Source organism: Mobula birostris, chromosome 3, assembly GCF_030028105.1.
Source record: "Mobula birostris isolate sMobBir1 chromosome 3, sMobBir1.hap1, whole genome shotgun sequence".
NCBI lineage: Eukaryota > Metazoa > Chordata > Chondrichthyes > Myliobatiformes > Myliobatidae > Mobula > Mobula birostris.
In genome coordinates, this window is record NC_092372.1 from 136,907,321 (window position 1) to 136,926,172 (window position 18,852).

An 18,852-nucleotide genomic window follows, 5' to 3' on the forward strand; every position below is an offset into this window, starting at 1 on the left:
TTGAAACTCTCGGGGCAGGTGGAGAAAACAGTTAATGAAGCATACACAAAAGGCTTTATCAATAGAAGTAAAGAGCATAAGAGTGTGGCCTCATCTAGAATATCATTCAGTGTTGTTCACCACATTATAGAGAGATGTTATGGGATTAGAGAGAGACCAGCAAATAATAACAAGAATCCTTCCGGGCTAAGGGACCTCAGTTAGGAGGATAGGTTAGAGAGACTAGCCTGCTGTCTTTAGTGAATGAAGAATGAATCAGTATATAAAACTCTGAGAAATTTAGATGGAGAGGAGGTGGAGGGGCTGAGGACCAGATATTGCAGAAATAAATGTGAAGACTGTTTTCTAAATGGGGGGGAAATCCAAAGATCTGAGATGCAAAGGGACTTGGGGTTCCTTGTGCAGAACCGCCTAAAGGTTAACGTGCAGGTACAGTTGGTGGCGTGGAAGGCAAATGCAATGTTAGCATTCATTTCAAGAGGTCTAGAGTACAAGAGCAGGGATGTGAGGACTCACCTTGAACAGTTTTGGGCTCCTCATCGAAGAAAAGATACACTGGCATTAGGGTTCACAGGAGATTCACAAGGATGATTCCAGGAATGAAAGGGTTATATGAGGAACGTTTGATAGCTCTGGGTCTGTACTTGCTGGAGTTGATAAGGATGAGGGGGAATCTCATTGAAATGTTTCAAATGTTAAAAGGCCTAGACAGAGTACATGTGGAAAGGGTGTTTCCCATGGTGGGGGAGTCTAGGACAAGAGAGCACAACCTCAGAATTAAGGGGCATCCTTTTAAAACAAAGAAGCAGAGTAATTTCTTTAGCCAGAAGGTGGTGAATCTGTGGAATTTATTACAACAGGCAGCTGTGGAGGCCAAGTTGTTGGGTGTATTTAAGGTAAAGCTTGATAGGGTCTTGACTGGACATGGCATCAAAGGTTATGGGGAGAAAGCTGGGGAGTGGGGCTGAGGAGAGTGAGAAAGGATCAGCCATGATTGAACGGAAGAGCGGACTTGACAGACCAAATAGCCTAATTCTGCTCCTATGTGTTATGATCTTATATGAAAAAAATAATGATTAAAGAATTAAATGAGGATAAACCTTTTTACATAACATTTGATTTGAATCAAGAATGCACTGCCCACAGATGCAGTGGACTTGGATTCAACTGTAACTTTCAAGGGGTAATTGGATAAGCATATGGTGAAAGAAATTTGCAGGATTGCTGAGAGTGAAATAAGAGTTACTCTTGTAGAGAAGTGATGAGCCAAACAGCCTTCTTCTATGCTGAAACCATTGTATGTACAGAAATTTGGCTACAGTCATCAGCCATTTCTTTCAAGAGGCACCAAGACAAAAGATTGCTTGACTATTTTAAAGTGTTACTTGGTTGTGTCAAGTGTTCTAAATTATAAATGGGCACGGTGCAATATGTGGTTCATAATTTACCAGTAACTGTGATTTCTTAGTCGTTCTTGTATATATTTTGACTGTAAATATGACTTGTTTATTGTGAGGGTTTGATTTTAATTTTTTTCTGCCAATCTGAGAAACTGCGTTCAATTCAATTTCAAGGCTTGAAGAAATTTAAGCATGGTTTGTTTAGGCTGAATTCCACAATTTATTGCTTTTTGGACTGAAGATCTGCATCAGTAATATTCCAATCCTTTTATACCACATCCATATTCAATATGTTCAGTTCTACTGACCTTCCTTTCTTCTATCTATTTACTCACATCTTTCCCATCTTTTGTTTTATTACTATTAATTCTCTAGAGACCAAAACAATAACAAGCCCTTCAATCTTAAGAATACTCTTCTATTGCATAGAGTAATTGCATTTCTAATTACTTATATTTTCTTGGATCCATTTAAAAATAATCCTTTCTTCTTCGCTTCGCCAAATGTTTCAATTTCTCCTTTTTACTTGATTTTATTCTCTAGCTTGATTGATTTCCCTGTAACTTTTAATGGAGCACTGGCTTTTTCGGTACTGCACAATGGAAAATTGATACTCTTTGGAGTATTATAGATTTATGTCTCCATTACATAGCTGTAAGTGTATTGGTATGAGGCTGGCTGGTTCCAACTGTGGCTTGTATGCAATTTAAAGTATCTGAACTTTGCAGCTTATAGCAGCAAACTTCAGCTGTCATCTTAATGTATCTTGTCTAGTCACAGCATCTCCACTGATGAAGATCTAAGAAATGTCTGTAGCAGTCAATTTTAATGCCCTCTTTTCCACCCTCTTCTGACAGCTGACAGGCATTAAGCACCTTCCTTCCAGCTGATAAAATTTCAAAGCCTTGGTCAGAAAGATGGGGGCTAGCAGAGAATATGCTTCCTCCTCTCTTTTCACTCACCCTCTGCCTTTGAATAATCAGCTCCCATAGCATTGGTGAGAGGGCTGCTCCCCTGGTGCTGTACTGTCATGGTTTATCTGCATAGGCAGCCTTAAGCATCTGGGGGCCCGTTTCAAGAGTTAATGTGGGGCCCTACCCCCACTTCCCAAAAAAAAGAAAGAAAAAAAGCAAATATTCAAGTTGGTTTGCATCAATAATGGTATAATTTCGGACTTAAACGTTGATGCATTATATGCACTTTCAGCATAATGGACAGACAGCTCAACATAATCCAAACAATTCTCTTAATTAAAAACTGAAACAATGACATTTTTTGCTTTGGAGTGAGAAGCCTCACCCTTTTCAGCAACAAGTCTGCATCGAATGGCACTATGTGTTAGGTATCCGCTGACATAAGAACAGCTTAAACAATTTCCCTCTAATTAAATTAGTAACAAAAGCAATGTCATATTTAATGAAAATTCACACTTTATTTATTCAATGAACAGTGTCTGAAAGTTAACTACTGGAAGTTTACAACAAACTGCGTCTCGCGCTGTTTCAGCACCACGGACAGTTCCCGTAAGACCTGGAGAGCGAACAGGAGGAGAGTGAGAGAGAGAGGGGATGCAAGCGGGAGAGAGAAATTATGACTTGTGGAAACGCCGCCTAATCGCCTAAACACATTTTGAGTGAAATATGTGGTTTATTTTATTATTTTAATTATAAACTTTATTTCTGCTAAAAATGTGTTAAAAGACTTACCACTAGAACTTCACCACCCTCCTGCGCTTGAGTGCTGAGAATGCTTTAATGAGTTCATCTTTGTCCAGCGATCTTGTTGTTTCATGCTCAATTGATATCTGAGCAAGAGCTGACAGATGCTCCTGGAGCATGGTTGTCCTCAGATGCGTTTTGATGAGCTTTAGCCTCGAAAAACTTCTCTCTCCACTCGCTACGGTCACAGACACTGTCAGCATGAGTCTTAGAGCAATGGTGAGGTCAGGATACAGTTCAACCAGTTTGTTGCTGTAAATGTAGCTCAGAATCTGCAGGCCAGTGGTTTCTTTTGCAGGCACGGCACTGACAACAGCCAACACCTCGCGCAAAAGGTCCTCAGCATCCACATCACCAAGTGTCCTTTCCATGTTTACGCAGCTGTCTTTCAGTGTGCGACTTTGGGTAGCTTTTTTTATTTCCTGTCTTCTACAGATGAAGCCGAACAGACTGTAACATGACTCCATCAGCTTGAAGCACACAATAGTGCCTGTGATGGCAGAGTCCACTACTGGAAGGAAAACTTCTCTCTTGTACCGTTCCTTGGGTGCTACTGTCAGGGAAGGATCTGCACTTTGGGACTCGTACTGGAACTGGCGTTTTGGTTTTCTGATTCATGCAGTAGGAAAGACCATTGGTATCCCTATCTCTTCAGCTATGTCTCTGGCATCTGTTTGCACGGATGAAAGGCCGTTCTTTCAGAACATGGTTCCACCTCACGCTGTAGCACATCGATTCCCACTTGTGGGCTCTGGAGTAGCTTGCTGACACGATTCACCTCATGTAAAACATTGTACCAGATGATAGCAGTCAGCAGGAATTTCCATGACATGATCTCCTGTTCTAGGCCTCTGGCTGCAGATGTGGTTTCACCATCACCTTTCTCTGTGGCATGTTCAATCAGTGACAGGAGCGAATTGCCACCATCGGGAAGCTGGTAGCGCAGGACTTTCACTTACCACGCGGCACTCCCATCGCGTTTTGGATATGGCCTTGAGGGTCATCTGTGGCACGTTCTCCTTGAAAAGCTCCCATCTCTGTGTCGATGAGCTGAATATTGTGTATAGACGTTGCAGCACCCCAAAGAAGCCCACAGACTCCACTGTTGATTTTGCAGCATCGACAATGACTAGGTTTAGGCTGTGGCTGGCGCATGGCATGAACAGTGCTTTTTTGTTAATATCCAGCACCCTCTTTAGCACCCCGCTATTTCCCTCCCCCCCGCATATTGCTCCCGTTATCATATGCCTGCCCCCAGCATTTTGAGATATCTAATCCTAACTTCTCCATATGCGATAAGAAAACGTTGGTTAGGCCTGCACCTGTTGTGTCGAGCACTGGTAGGAAACCAGCAAAATGCTCACTAACAGTAGCTCCGACATTTACTTGGCCCGTGACAATGCGCAGTGTCGCAGAGAGCTGCTCCATGTGTGCAGCGTCAGGGGTGCAGTCCATTATCACCAAGTAGTAACGTGATTGTTCACTCTCTCTGTGATCGCTTCCAGTGTCTTGTCTCCAATAAGTGTGATTAACTCATTTTGTATGGTTTTCCCCATGTAGTGGTCAGCAATCTTTTTTCTCTGCTCGTCTGACAGGTTCGCTCATCACTGGATCGAACTCGGCAAGCAGCTCCACCAGACCTAGAAAGCTCCCATTATTTGGTTCATGTAGGGTGGAATTGTGGCCATGGAAAGCAAAGTTTCATTCTGCAAGGTGACAGACTATGGCAATGAATCTCTTCATGACATCATTCCAGTGTTTTTTTTCCAGATTTGCATTTCTTGATACGTGCTGTCAATGGCACTGTGCGTTCTTAAGCGGTTTCCGGCTCGCGCCAGCTATCCATGTTGGCATGGTGCGCATTTGAATTCTCATGATCCTGGAGTGCGAGAGTGAGTCGCTCCCACACTCTGAAACCTCCGCAAGTGAGACTGTGATTTTGCTTGCCAAATAGGGTACAGCAGAAACAGAAGATTGAGTCAGATGATTCTGAGTACACTAACCATAACCTACGAATGGTTTCTCCATTTTTCATTTTCATAAGGTATCTGTCCTTGGTAAAATGATGGCGTGATTGGCTCTGTGGAAAGTTAATGTCCACTAACTGTACGGGACCTCTCCTAACAATGTCGATCCGTTGGTCACTGGTAATATAGAACATAGAATATAGAACAGTACAGCACAGTACAGGCCCTTTGGCCCATATTGTCATGCCAACCCTCAAACCCTGCCTCCCATATAACCCCCGCACCTTAAATTCCTCCATATACCTGTCTAGTAATCTCTTAAATTTCACTAGTGTATCTGCCTCCACCACTAACTCAGGTAGTGTATTCCATGCACCAACCACTCTCTTGAGTAAAAAACGTTCCTGTAATATCCTCCTTGAACTTCTCATCCCTTACCTTAAAGCCATGTCCCCTTGTATTGAGCAGTGGTGCCCTGGGGAAGAGGTGCTGGCTATCCACTCTATCTATTCCTCTTAATATCTTGTACACCTCTATCATGTCTCCTCTCATCCTCCTTCTCTCTAAAGAGTAAAGCTCTAGCTCCCTTAATCTCTGATCATAATTCATGAGCATCCTGGTAAATCTTCTCTGTACCCTTTCCAATGCTTCCACATCCTTCCCATAGTGAGGTGATCAGAACTGGACACAGTGCTTCAAGTGTGGCCTAACCAGAGTTTTATAGAGCTGCATCATTACATTGCGACTCTTAAACTCTATCCCTTGACTTATGAAAGCTAACGCCCCATAAGCTTTCTTAACTACCCTATCCACCTGTGAGGCAACTTTCAGGGATCTGTGGACATGTACCCCCAGATCCCTCTGCTCCTCCACACTACCAAGTATCTTGCCATTTACTTTGTATTCTGCTTGGAGTTTGTCCTTCTAAAGTGTACTACCTCACACTTCTCCAGGTTGAACTCCATCTGCCACTTCTGCAACCTATCAATGTCTCTCTACAATCTTCGACAATATGCGTTGGTCAACGTGCCGGATCGGCCTCTGTGAATGTTAGTGGGGCTTTCTCTCTGTCTGGTGTGCTGGTGGCAGCATCTCCCTCACCTGTCTCTGTTGTAGGACTGTCATCATGCTGTGCTGCTTGTTCATCAAACAAAGTTTGGTCATCATTATCACCATCTGTTTGAGTAGAATTGTTCTTCTCATTTTCATTGCTCTGATTATCAACATCTCCCGTACCGCTTGGCACTGTCACTTGGCACTGCAGCCCTATGCTGTGCTGATGGTGCAGCAGCAACTGCAGTCAGCGGGCCTTTTACAGATGCTGGACAAAAGAAAGATGTAACTTTTGGGAGGCTATTTAGATGTTTTGTTTTGTTGTCTAATATTTTCTGTTTTTCAGCACCACTAGGATAGGAGCATTTCATTTTCCTCTCATTGAAAAGTAGCCTTCTTTGCTAGGAGGAATGTTTACAAGTGAAGTAAATATTTTAATGTATTTTCTCAGATTTCAGACAGCAAGTGCCCACTGGTGGTTTGGCTGGCAATAGCAGGAGAATATTGTGGCGTCTGGGAACTGTCCATTAAATTTTTGCATGACAGTTGGGGTCCCCTGGGAGGGCGGGGCCCGTTTCAGTTGAAACGGGTGAAACATAGCTTAGGCCACCTATGGTTATCTGCTACAGTAAACTCATTTAGAGCTGTTCTACATGGATTTTCTTTTATGAAGTGTTGCTTGCACTGCTTTACGAATCTTTTACAAGATGGTGCCGGTGAACCGTGGTGATGTTCTCTGGACTACGTGCAATACCTCTAAATATACCTCTTTTGAATTACTCTCACTGCAATCTGCATCATGCAATTTCCCATTAAGCAATGTATTTTTAAATCAACTTAATGATCAATCATCTACAGATTTCACGATCATATGAAGAACTCGGTGGGCCTAGGGTTAGGGTTTCACTAAGACCTGGCTTGATCCGAGCATGCCAGATATGACAATCAGACCCAAAAGCTTCTTGAATCACAGGGTGGACCGAATTGCTGATTCAGAAAAGACAAATGGTCGAGGTGTGTGTTTGATGATTAACTCTTGGTGGTGCTCTTCTGCGGCGGTTTTGTCAAACTCGTGTTCCCGTGACCTTGAACACCTAACGATTAAATGCCATCTGTTCTATTTACCTAGGGAGTTCGCCTCTATTATCCCGACTACAGTTTACATACCACCAGCGGCTGACTATAACGAAGCGCTTGAGATACTGCATGATGCCATCTCTGAACAAAAGAAAGTCCACCCCGACACGTTTCACATTATAGTCAGGGCCTTCAGCCAGGCACGTTGAAGAACCCCCTGCCCAAATGCCATCAGCTTGTAGCACTAGAGGTCCCAACACACGAGACCACTGCTATACTAAAATATGGAATGCCTACCATTCCATGCCCGGACTGCATTTTGGTAAATCTGATCACTTTTCTGTCCTCCTCCTTTCTGCACACAGGCAGAGACTAAAGAGCAAAGCTCCAGAGATTCGAACAACAAAGAGGTGGTCGTGGGAGGCAGAGGAGTGGCTATGGGATTACTCCCTGTCAGTAGACAGGCCCTGCTCAAGGACTCATCTGTAGATCTGAATAAATGCACAACGGTTGTCACAGATTTTATTAAAACAGTTGTAGACGAGTATGTCCCCACAAAATCATTCGGTGTCTTTCCCCAACCAGAAGCCCTGGATGAACCGTGAGATCTGCAATCTGCTGAGGGCCAGATCAGAGGCGTTCAGGTCTGGCAACCAAAACAGTTACAAGAGGTCCAGGTATGATCTCCGGAAAGCCATCTCACAAGTGAAGTGGCAATTCCAGACTAAACTTGAATCAACAAAGGACACTCAAAATTCGTGGCAGAGCTTAAATATTATCACCTCTTATCAATTTCAATCAAGCTTTATAGGGGACAACAGGGCTTCACTTCCAGATGAGATCAGTGCCTTCTATGCTCACTTTTACCATCAAGACATGGAGGAACCATTACAAACTTCCACAGTCTCTGATAGAATTTGTAGAGGAGATGTTGCCAATTTGAACTGGCTGGGGTCTGCAAGTAAGGAAATAGAGGATCCAACTGCACAAAGATGTGTTGAGGCCAAGGTCTTGAAGCTTATCAATTAATTTTGAAGGGACAATAGTATTGAAAGTTAAGCTGTAGTCCAGTGGTCCCCAACCACCGGGTCGCTCTGCATGTGCTACCGGGCCGAGAGGAAACAAAAAGATTTGGCAATATGAAACGATATGAGTCAGCTGCACCTTTCCTCATTCCCTGTCACGCCCACTGTTGAACTTGAACGCATGCGAGGTCATCACTCACGCGAGGTCATCAGTCGGTCATTAACCTACAACTACTCGATGAGTAAAAGATAAACGTCGCTTGAGAGTTTCTTTGGAAAAGGTGGTAGGGGACATAAAAGGCCTAATGATGATGATAACACAGAGACAGCTGAGGCCTAGACTGCAAAAAAAAAGCTTCCTTCAACAGAAAATACGACGAGTCATACATAAAATATGGCTTTATTGAGCCCAGTGACTCGCATGCTCCAAGCCCCCTGTGTGTGATATGTGGAGACAAGCTGTCTAATGAGGCAATGAAGTCCTGAAAACTGCTTCGGAACCTTGAGTCCAAGCACCCTGCACTTAAAGACAAACCCATTGAGTTTTTGAGTGGAAAAAACGTGAGCAAGCGGGACAGAAGCAAGTGCTGAGAGCCACCACCTCCACAAATGCTGCTGCTGTAAGAGTGTTGTACTTAGTGGCTAGCCATATTGCTAAGGCTAAGAAGTCTTTCACTGTTGGTGAAGAACTGATTCTGCCTGCTGCCAAGGACATGTGCCGTGAACTGTTGGGAGAAGCTGCAGCTAAAAAGATGGCACAGGTTTCTCTTTCAGCTACCACAGTTTCAAGGAGAATCGATGACATAGCGGAGGACATCGAAGCACAGCTGTTGGAACGGCTTAACAAGTCTGGTTTCACTACCCGAGTCAAAGAGGTTGCTCCTGAATGCCAGTCTACACACTGTATCACACATGGAAATGCTGGCTAGCCAAAAAATGTCACCTGATCTTAACAGCGTATTGAGTGATGTTGTTGAAGTTATCAATCACATCAAAGCAAAAGCCCTCAATTCACGTCTGTTTGAGCAGCTTTGCGAGGAAATGGATGCAGAGCACAAATGCCTTCTCTTACACACTGAAGTCAGGTGCCTATCAAGGGGGAGAGCCCCAGCCAGGGTTTTTGAGTTAAGAGAACAGCTACAGAGATTTCTTTCAAGAGGAAAGTCAACACTGGCAGCACACTTCAGTGACTAGGAGTGGATAGCAAAACTCACTTATCTGTGTGACATCTTCAACCTGCTAAATGAACTCAATTTGTCACTTCAGGGGAGAATGACAACTGTCTTCAAGTTGGCAGATAAAGCATCTGCTTCCACAGCCAAACTGGAACTGAGGGAAGGCAAGTGGACAGGGGCATATTTGACATGTTCCCAACATTAGCTGGGAATTTGGGAGAGACTGAGGCTCACAGCTGGTGCGCGACCACCTATCTTCACAGTCGACAGAATTCGAGCGTTACTTCCCAACCGCAAATGACCCAAGACGTGCAAAAGAATGGGTCCGTGACCCATTTGTGAATGTCCCCGGTGAATCATCCATGTCAGCACGGGAAGAAGATCAACTCCTCGAGCTTGCAAATGATGGTAGGCTGAAAAGTATATTTGACATAACATCTCTGTGGCATTCTTTATCAAAGTCAAGGCTGAATATCCTGAGATAGCCATGAAAGCACTGAAAACGTTGCTTCCATTTCCAACATCATATCTCTGCAAAGCGGAGTTTTCTGCAATGAGTGCAACGAAAACTAAATTGCGGAATAGACTGGACATAAGGAACCCCCTTATACTCTTACTATGCTCGTACTTAACCCCCTTATATTCATACAAGGAAAATATGTGCTGTGTGTTTAATATTAAATTTGTTAGATAAACCCTTTTAGAAATGAAATTGAGTGTATTAGCCAGTGATAAGTAACTTATAGTTGACTTATTGCCTATATTCTGGTCGTGATTAACACCCACCCCCCCCCCCCACCACCGACAGCCAGTCCGCAAGAATATTGTCAATATTAAACTGGCCTGCAGTGCAAAAAAGGTTGGGGACCCCTGCTGTAGTCAATAAAGAGCTCCTGATGTATGCATTTTTGAAGTTCAGATTTTCCAGTGTTGAGTGAAGTGCCAAAGGGATGGCATCTACTGTAGACCTGTTGCTCTGGTAAGCAAATTGGAGTGGATCCAAATCACTTCTCAGGCAGGAGTTGATGTGTTTCATCAGCAGTCTCTTAAAACACTGCATCACTGTGGATGTGAGTGTTAATGACGGTCACCGAGGCAGGTTACCACATTCTTCTTGGGCAGAAGCATAAGTGAAGTCTCTGTGAAACAGGTGGATACCTCAGAATGCCGAAGCAAGAGGTCAGCGATCTCAGTGAACACTCCACACAGTTGATCAGAACAGGTTTTTAGTACTCGGCCAGGTACCCTGTCTGAGCCGGATGCTTTTCATGGGTTCACCCTCCTGAGGCTGCTTGCATGTCAGCTTGAGAGACTGCTATCACAGAGTCATCAGAGACTGTGGAAGTTTGTAATGGTTCCCCCACGTCTTGATGGTAAAAGTGAGCCGACTAAATTTACAACCATCTGCAGCTTCTTTCAGTCCTGTGCAGTAGACGCCCCCCCCCCCCACCCATACTGTGATGCAGCCTGTCAGAATGCTCTCCGTGGTACATACCAAATCTCTCCAAACTCCTAATGAAGTATCGTCGCTGTCTTGCTTTCTTTATAACCGCATTGTTATGTTGGGACCAGGTTAGGTCCTCAGGGATCTTGACACGCAGGAACTTGAAGCTGCTCACTCCCTCCACTTCTGATCACTCTATGAGGATTGGTATGTGTTCCTTCGTCTTACCCTTCCCAAAGTCCACAATCAGCTCTTTCATCTTGCTGACGTTGAGTGCCAGGTTGTTACTGTGACACCACTCCACTTGTTGGCATATCTCACTCCTGTACACCCTCTCGTCACCACCTGAGATTCTACCAACAATGGCTGTATCGTCAGCAAATTTATACAGTAGATTGTATTTGAGCTATGCCTAGCCACAAAGTCATGCGACAGTAGAACAGTGGGCTAAGCACACACCCCTGAAGTGCACCAGTGTTGATCGTCAGCGAGGAGGAGATATTATCACCAATCCGCATAGATTGTGGTCTTCCGGTTAGGAAGTCAAGGATCCAATTGCGGAGGGAGGTACAGAGGTCCAGGCTCTGTAAATTCTCAAATCAGGATTGCGGGAATGATGGAAGCGTCATTGCAGGGAAGCAGCATTCATCGTAAGGGACACCCCATCTAGGACATGCTGTCTTTTTGGTGCTGCCAGCAAGCTGGTGGTAAAGCAGCCTCAGAACTCACCCCATCAGGTTCAGGAACTATTATTACCCCTCAGCCATCAGGCTCTTGAACCACAGGTGGTAACATCATTGAAATGTTCCCACAACCTATGGACTCAAGTTCATGGCCCCTCCATCTCATGTTCTCTTATTGTTTATTTATTTATTATTATTTCTTCCCTTTTGCATTTGGACAGTTTGTTGATTTTGCACAGTGGTTGAACACCCAATTTGATGTGGTCTTTCATGGATTATATTATGGTTATTATTCTTTTATAGACTTATTGAGTATGCCTGCAAGAAAATGAATCTCAGGGCGACATACAGTACATGTACTTTGAAAATAAAATTATTTTGCACTTTTATACTTGAACTGGGATCCAATTTTATGAATTGATAGAGGTGACTTAAACAATAAAGCACAGTTCACTTTCATTTCACACAGTGACATATTTTAGTAACCAGAGGGAGCACAATCCAGGGTGACAGATATGGAGCACCTGGGTTATTGTATTGGTGCCAACAGCGTACCTAAGCAAACATTAGATTAGCAGCATACTTGCTTAACCAGCACTTAATGCCCAGCATGTACCAGATAATTGAGCTTTATCTGTAGTCTAATTATGAAGCTGAGCATTATGTCCCATTCAATGTGTCCGCTTTTCCAAGGAACTGCAGTCTTAATATTTGATATCTTGAGAGAATGTTAATTTAATGTTCCCCATCATTGGTTGATTGTTTTGCTGAAATAAATTCCTTTCTAATTAGTACTTGTAAATGAAAGAAACCCATACGTCACTCTATATTAGAAAGCGAAGGGTGTCCCGATTCATGATTTTTAAAATACAAAAACATTTATTCAAAAAATCTCCAGTGTCAAATTACATATACACAAAATTTTTATTAGGCTACAAAGATTGACAAAACTATGGTTACAATAGATATGCAATATAATTGAAAAAGTTGCTAATAAAAGGAGTCCATTGTTACTTTACTTTTGGCTACATGGCTCCATTTTAAATAGCTTTACTCAGTTATAGCACAGCACCCCAAGGGTACAGACCCAAGAAACAAGTCATGCCTTATGATTCGGTTTTCCACATCAGATATAAGCCTATCCTCTACACAAAACAAAGCTACCTCAAGGTTTCCATTTGATTTGGAAGCACAATCTCTTCTATTGCAATCATACAGGTGAGGGGACAGACCCCTGCAAGCTACACAATATAGTCGGTCGAGTTCTAGTTAATCATCTTCACCTTCTCCTGATTCAGATTCTGGAAAAAAAAAGTCACAATCCTTTTTTAAAAAACACTTTTGATGATTTGATTAGTTTGTTTTAAAATTCCATTTCCACTGTTAACATTCATAGATACTAACAATGGAAAGGTGAAACAATACATATATTCAGTTATTTCCAGTAGATCGATATTCTTTGTAGTTTTTCTTCTCTCTGGAATTGTAATGGTAATTTATTGGTATTTAAAATGTATTTAACTGACTTCCATCACATTTTAAAGAAATATATTCCTGAAAAGTCAGCTGCATTCCTTTGCCTATTTAATAACATTAAGTAGATGAATTTTGCATGTACTGCAATAGTCAAATGAAAATCTTGCAGTTACTCTTCATTTTTATATATTTTTATGCCCCAGTAAGATTATTTCCAGATACAGAGCAACAAAATAGACTAGTTTATGCAAATCCTTCAAGAATAAATTTTCAATAATATTAGTTAACATTATATTGTTTTCAATACTGAAATGTACTTGGGATCTTTCTATGACGTTGCTTAATTTTCAGACAGCTCACATCTTATACATGGTGGTTGTTGTTGTTCCTTTTCACACCTTTTGGCACATCAGGCGGCATTTTTACTGTTTCCTTAGCATTAAACTTTTTTTAAAAAAATGAGGCTGAATTGCTAGCTTGACGCTCAACCCAGCATAATTGGAAAGCATGCATGAAGCCAGCTGGATTTGAAGTTGGGACCATATGCCTCAAAGTCCAGTACTGATGCCACTTTACCACGTCTTACATTAAACAACGGTAAACAAAGTGACAATCATATTTTTGTGCTAAAACAATAAATAAAACAGTAAATAGTACTAAGAAACATGAATGGAACAAATTATCACATTATTTAAACTTAAGTATTTGGAATGAAGAATGGATCAAGGATAGTTTATAAGTTCTGATATATAATGGCAGAATATCATTATAATAAAGCAGGATATTAACCATAGAAAACTGAAATGTGCTTTAATTTAAATATGATTATTCCAGGCTGCTATTCTACTTAATGAACTCAGGAACACAGAGCAGTACAGCACAGTACAAGCTCTTCAGCCCATAATGTGTGCTGACTTTTTAAACTACTCTAACCCTTCTCTCCTACATAGCCCTCCATTTTTCTTTCATCCATGTGCCTATGTAAGAGTTGCTTAAATGTTCCTAATGTATCTGTCTCTACCATCATGCCATCATCCCTGGCAGTGTTTCCCACTTTTGTCTTACCCTGGCTTCCTTTATCTGTTTGTGGTCTGTGTTTGTGCACATTTCCGTTTTTTCTGTTTCCTTCTGAATGCCATCCATTCTACCGTCCATCATTTTTGGTGATAGCTCCAAGCTTGAAAGATTAATTTACTTGTTCTTCCTGCAATTACTGCTGAACCGTGAAGTGTTTCAGAATATAAGCAGGATGGCTTAAATTGTTCCTGTTTCAGCAAAGAAATAGCTTCCCAACAACTGACATTTATTAATGCAAACTACAACTGACTCTCATAATTATCAAAACACATCTCACATTTTAATTAGGATATCTTTATAGTTCAAGGTCAGTAACAGTTTACAAGCAAATGTTTTTTTTAATGTTACGGCTCAGCAATATGTAATGGCAGCAGCTAATTAACTGACACGAACAGGCTGTAACAACTTAAATAAACCTTTGACTTCAGCTAAGAATTTGAGTAATCACAGATCAAATCTTCAATGTTCCAATATTTTCACTACATGGAAGAAACATTATTCTGGATTCTACCATACCTAGAAAATGTTATCAATGAGGTGGTAATTCACAAATTTACTCTATCGTCCTCTTTCCGATATGTCTAGTGAAGTTTCTATATTGAAGATGTCTTTATATACAATTAAAAATGTTCATCCAATGTGGTCTTAGCAGCCTAATTGATAACTACAGCTGGACTTTTAAATCCCTGCCCTTTATTACAAAAGCACTAGCGTATATTGCAGCACAATGAAGAAACTGGAAGACCAGCGTTTGTTCCTGACCTACAGTACTGCCTGTGTTCACATTTGCAACAGGCATCCAGTAGTTTCACACTGTTACACCCTCTAGGTCGTTGTATTTACTTGTGAGGCAACCTCTTGTGATTGTGCAGGATGCCCAGAATCCCTTCAATAATCTTTCTTCAGTTTAAAAAACATACACTGCTCCTGTATTTGCCCTACTGAAGTAGATTATTTCATATCTATTAACAATATGCCCCACCTGTCTCTTCAAACGATCTATCTGAACTCTTTGTTGATGTCCTTCCCTCCACTTAGTTTCTCACCCATTTTTATATTGTCAAGGTACTTTTGATATATTACAATCCAAATCACTGTGAAAGACAACACAGAGCTGAGGTGATTCAGCCAACTTGCTAACCCAAAACATTTCCTTTTCATTCATAATTTACCTTCTCTATTAACAAATCCTCAACTCCTAGTACATTATGCTTAATTCCATCAGCTCTAAATTCATATTGCATATATTACTTTTTGAAAATATACCTCCCATTTCCCATTTGCATTGGTGGTGCGCAAGTGGAACAGGTCAAAAGCTCTAAGTTCCTCGGGATCAATATCACAAATGACCTGACTTGGTCCAACCACGCAGAGTCCACTGCCAAGAAGGCCCACCAGTGCCTTTACTTCCTGAGAAAGCTAAAGAAATCTGGCCTGTCCCCTAAAACCCTCACTAATTTTTATAGATGCACCATAGAAAGCATTCTTCTAGGGTGCATCACAACCTGGTATGGAAGTTGTCCTGTCCAAGACCAGAAGAAGCTGCAGAAGATCATGAACACAGCCCAGCACATCACACAAACCAATCTTCCATCCTTGGACTCACTTTACACCGCACGCTGTCGGAGCAGTGCTGTCAGGATAATCAAGGACATGACCCACCCAGCCAACACATTTTTCGTCCCTCTTCCCTCCAGGAGAAGGCTCAGGAGCTTGAAGACTCGTAGGACCAGATTTGGGAACAGCTTCTTTCCATTACCTTACTTTCCCTTTTCTATTTATGATTTATAATATAAATTTTTAATATTTACTATTGATCTGTACTCCAGGGAGCGCAAAGCGCAGAATCAGATATCGCTGTGATGATTGCATGCTGTAGTATTAATTGTTTGGTGACAATAAAGTAAAGTAAAAGTAAATATAAACACCTACATTAGAGTGTGTCTCCTGCATGGAAGGAAAGTGTTTGTTAAATCTGTGTTGGCTCTGCAAGAGCAATCCAACTGCTTTCACACATTCATCCCTCCCATATAGCCAAGCAAATTCTTTCCTTTCAGATACTTCACCCACTCTTTTAATGGCTACAGTTGAACCTGCTCCTATACACACCTACACTTGCAGCCCGAGTTGAGGGCTTCACTGCACAGCTTTCATGGAAGCTCCTCTTCCACTGCCTCGGCCTCGGCCCCTGTGCCTATTCCTTTGTCAAGTTGACCTCAACTCCTGAAGATGAACTGTCCTTGTCCCTGCAATACTCCTCTTCCCCTTGGACAGTCCCATTCTGTCCTTTTACCCTCCTTTGACTTTTTTATTTCCAATTGCTACTGTGATTTTAATTACCTTGACTTCTCCTCTCCCCTTACACATTCCAATCTCATCCCATCTGGATGCTCAGCTCTCCACTCATTTCATATCAATCCTATAATAATCACCAACCTGCAGGCAAGGACAGTACTGTTGTAGTATGGTGGACTTGCAGAGGCCAGACAACATCTTCCAGACACCTCCTCATGGCTAATCCTGGACCATGAGCCCACCAACAAACGCTATTATCTTCCGTCCTGTCACATCACATCAGGGGAGCTCTGTTCAATAGCCGCAAACAGCTAGAAGTGGGAAATGTGGGGCTGGAGCACTGCCTCTTATACAAGATCCACAAGAAGGATTGTCCTGGTAGGCCCACTACTTCTGCCTGCCCTTATCCCACAAACATTGCCTCCTCACACCTTAACTCTATATTGTTTCTCCTTGACCAGTCCCTTCCTACCTACATCCAGGACACGTTCTTCAGTATATTGACAACATCTAATTCCCTGATCCCATTGCCTCATCTTCACTATGGATATCAGATCCACAACTCTAGCCCCGATCTGGAAGCTTTCCATTTATTTTTATTTTTCAAAGATCCAAACAGATCCCCTCCATTAATGCTCTCATTCATTTGTCAAAAAGCTGTTATCATCTCTTTTCATTCCTTTCACTTCCTACGATTCAAATGTGTTGGCAGGGGCAGTTGCATACACCTGTTTATTCATTGGAAACATGAACTGTGACCGCTCCAAAGCTGCTCTGGGACCACTCCTAAACTCCTTCTCCATCAACAACTGCATTGGTGCTGCTTAATGCAGGTGAGAAATTTCTCAACTTATTGCCACTTCTCGCCCTCCCTCAAGTTCACTTGGACCACTTCTCTCCCTTTTCTGGATATTTCTGTATCCATTTCATGAGAAAAACTGTCTACTGATATTTACCACAAACCTACTGATTTCCACGGCCCCTTCAACTACACTTACCCTGTCTTTTGTAAGAATGCCACTCCTTCTCCTCCTGCCTTCTCCATCACCACCACATGCACTCTCAAAATGTGATACGAAACGTCCCTTTTTTTCAGAAAACATTGCTTCCCTTCTGCTGTAGTTAATGGAGCCCTCTCTCACACTTCCTCCATTTCCCCACTCACCCCATCCCCAAAGAGAACAGAAGTAGAGTTCTCTGTCCTCACCTTTCACCCCAATAGTCTCTACATCCAGCGTATTATTCTTCACACTTCCACAAGCTGCAAAGGAATCCCACAGTCACAACATCTCCATACATATTCTGTGGGGACCACCCTTGCCCACTCGTCTCTTCCTACCCAACTCCTCACTTTCTTCTGTAACTCTAGGAGATGCGACACTTGTTCCTACACCTCCGACTTCAACACCATCCAGGAACCTTAACAACCCTTTCAGGTGAGGCAAAGATTCATGTGCTCCTCCTCCAACCTCGACTACATTGAGTGCTCCTGATATGACCCCTTACACAGTGGCATGCAAAAGTTTGGGCACCCCGTCAAAATTTCTGTTACTGTGAATAGTTAAATGAGTAGAAGATGAACTGATCTCCAAAAGTCATAAAGTTAAAGATGAAACATTCTTTTCAACATTTTAAGCACTATATATGCAAGACACAAAGCATAGAGCAAGCAACTGGAAACTGGATCTTTGATCAACACACATCAAAGTTGCTGGTGAACACAGCAGACCAGGCACGCATCTCTAGGAAGAGGTACAGTCGACGTTTTGGGCCGAGACCCTTCGTCAGGACTAACTGAACGAAAAGCTAGTAAGGGATTTGAAAGTGGGAGGGGGAGGGGGAGATCCAAAATGATATGAGAAGACAGGAGGGGGAGGGATGGAGCCAAGAGCTGAACAGGTGATTGGCAAAAGGGATATGAGAGGATCATGGGACAGGAGGCCCAGGGAGAAGGAAAAGTTGGGGGGGACGGGACCCAGAGGATGGGCAAGCAGTATAGACAGAGGGACAGAGGGAGAAAAAGGAGAGAGAGAGAGAGAGAGAGAGAGAAAGAATGTGTGTATATAAATAAATAACGGATGGGGTACGAGGGGGAGGTGGGGCATCAGCGGAAGTTAGAGAAGTCAATGTTCATGCCATCAGGTCGGAGGCTACCCAGACAGAATATAAGGTGTTGTTCCTCCAACCTGAGTGTAGCTTCATCTTTACAGTAGAGGAGGCCGTGGATAGGCATATCAGAATGGGAATGGGATGTGGAATTAAAATGTGTGGTCACTGGGAGATCCTGCTTTCTCTGGCGGACAGAGTGTAGGTGTTCAGCAAAACGATCTCCCAGTCTGCGTCAGGTCTCGCCAATATATAGAAGGCCACATCGGGAGCACCGGACGCAGTATATCACCACGGCCTCCTCTACTGTTAAGATGAAGCCACACTCAGGTTGGAGGAACAACTCTTTATATTCC

General features: G+C 42.6%; 1 protein-coding gene across 1 annotated transcript in view; it reads right to left on the bottom strand.

Annotated features, from left to right (window-relative positions):
- Window positions 1–12,401: 12,401 nt before the first annotated feature.
- The window catches only part of bzw2 (basic leucine zipper and W2 domains 2), a 108,191-nt gene continuing 101,740 nt past the window's right edge, over window positions 12,402–18,852 (bottom strand). The window contains exon 12 of the mRNA XM_072253379.1: window positions 12,402–12,843. Within this exon, the coding sequence (XP_072109480.1) occupies window positions 12,812–12,843 (32 nt within the window). The 3' untranslated portion in view covers window positions 12,402–12,811. The remainder of the gene's footprint in view (window positions 12,844–18,852) is intronic.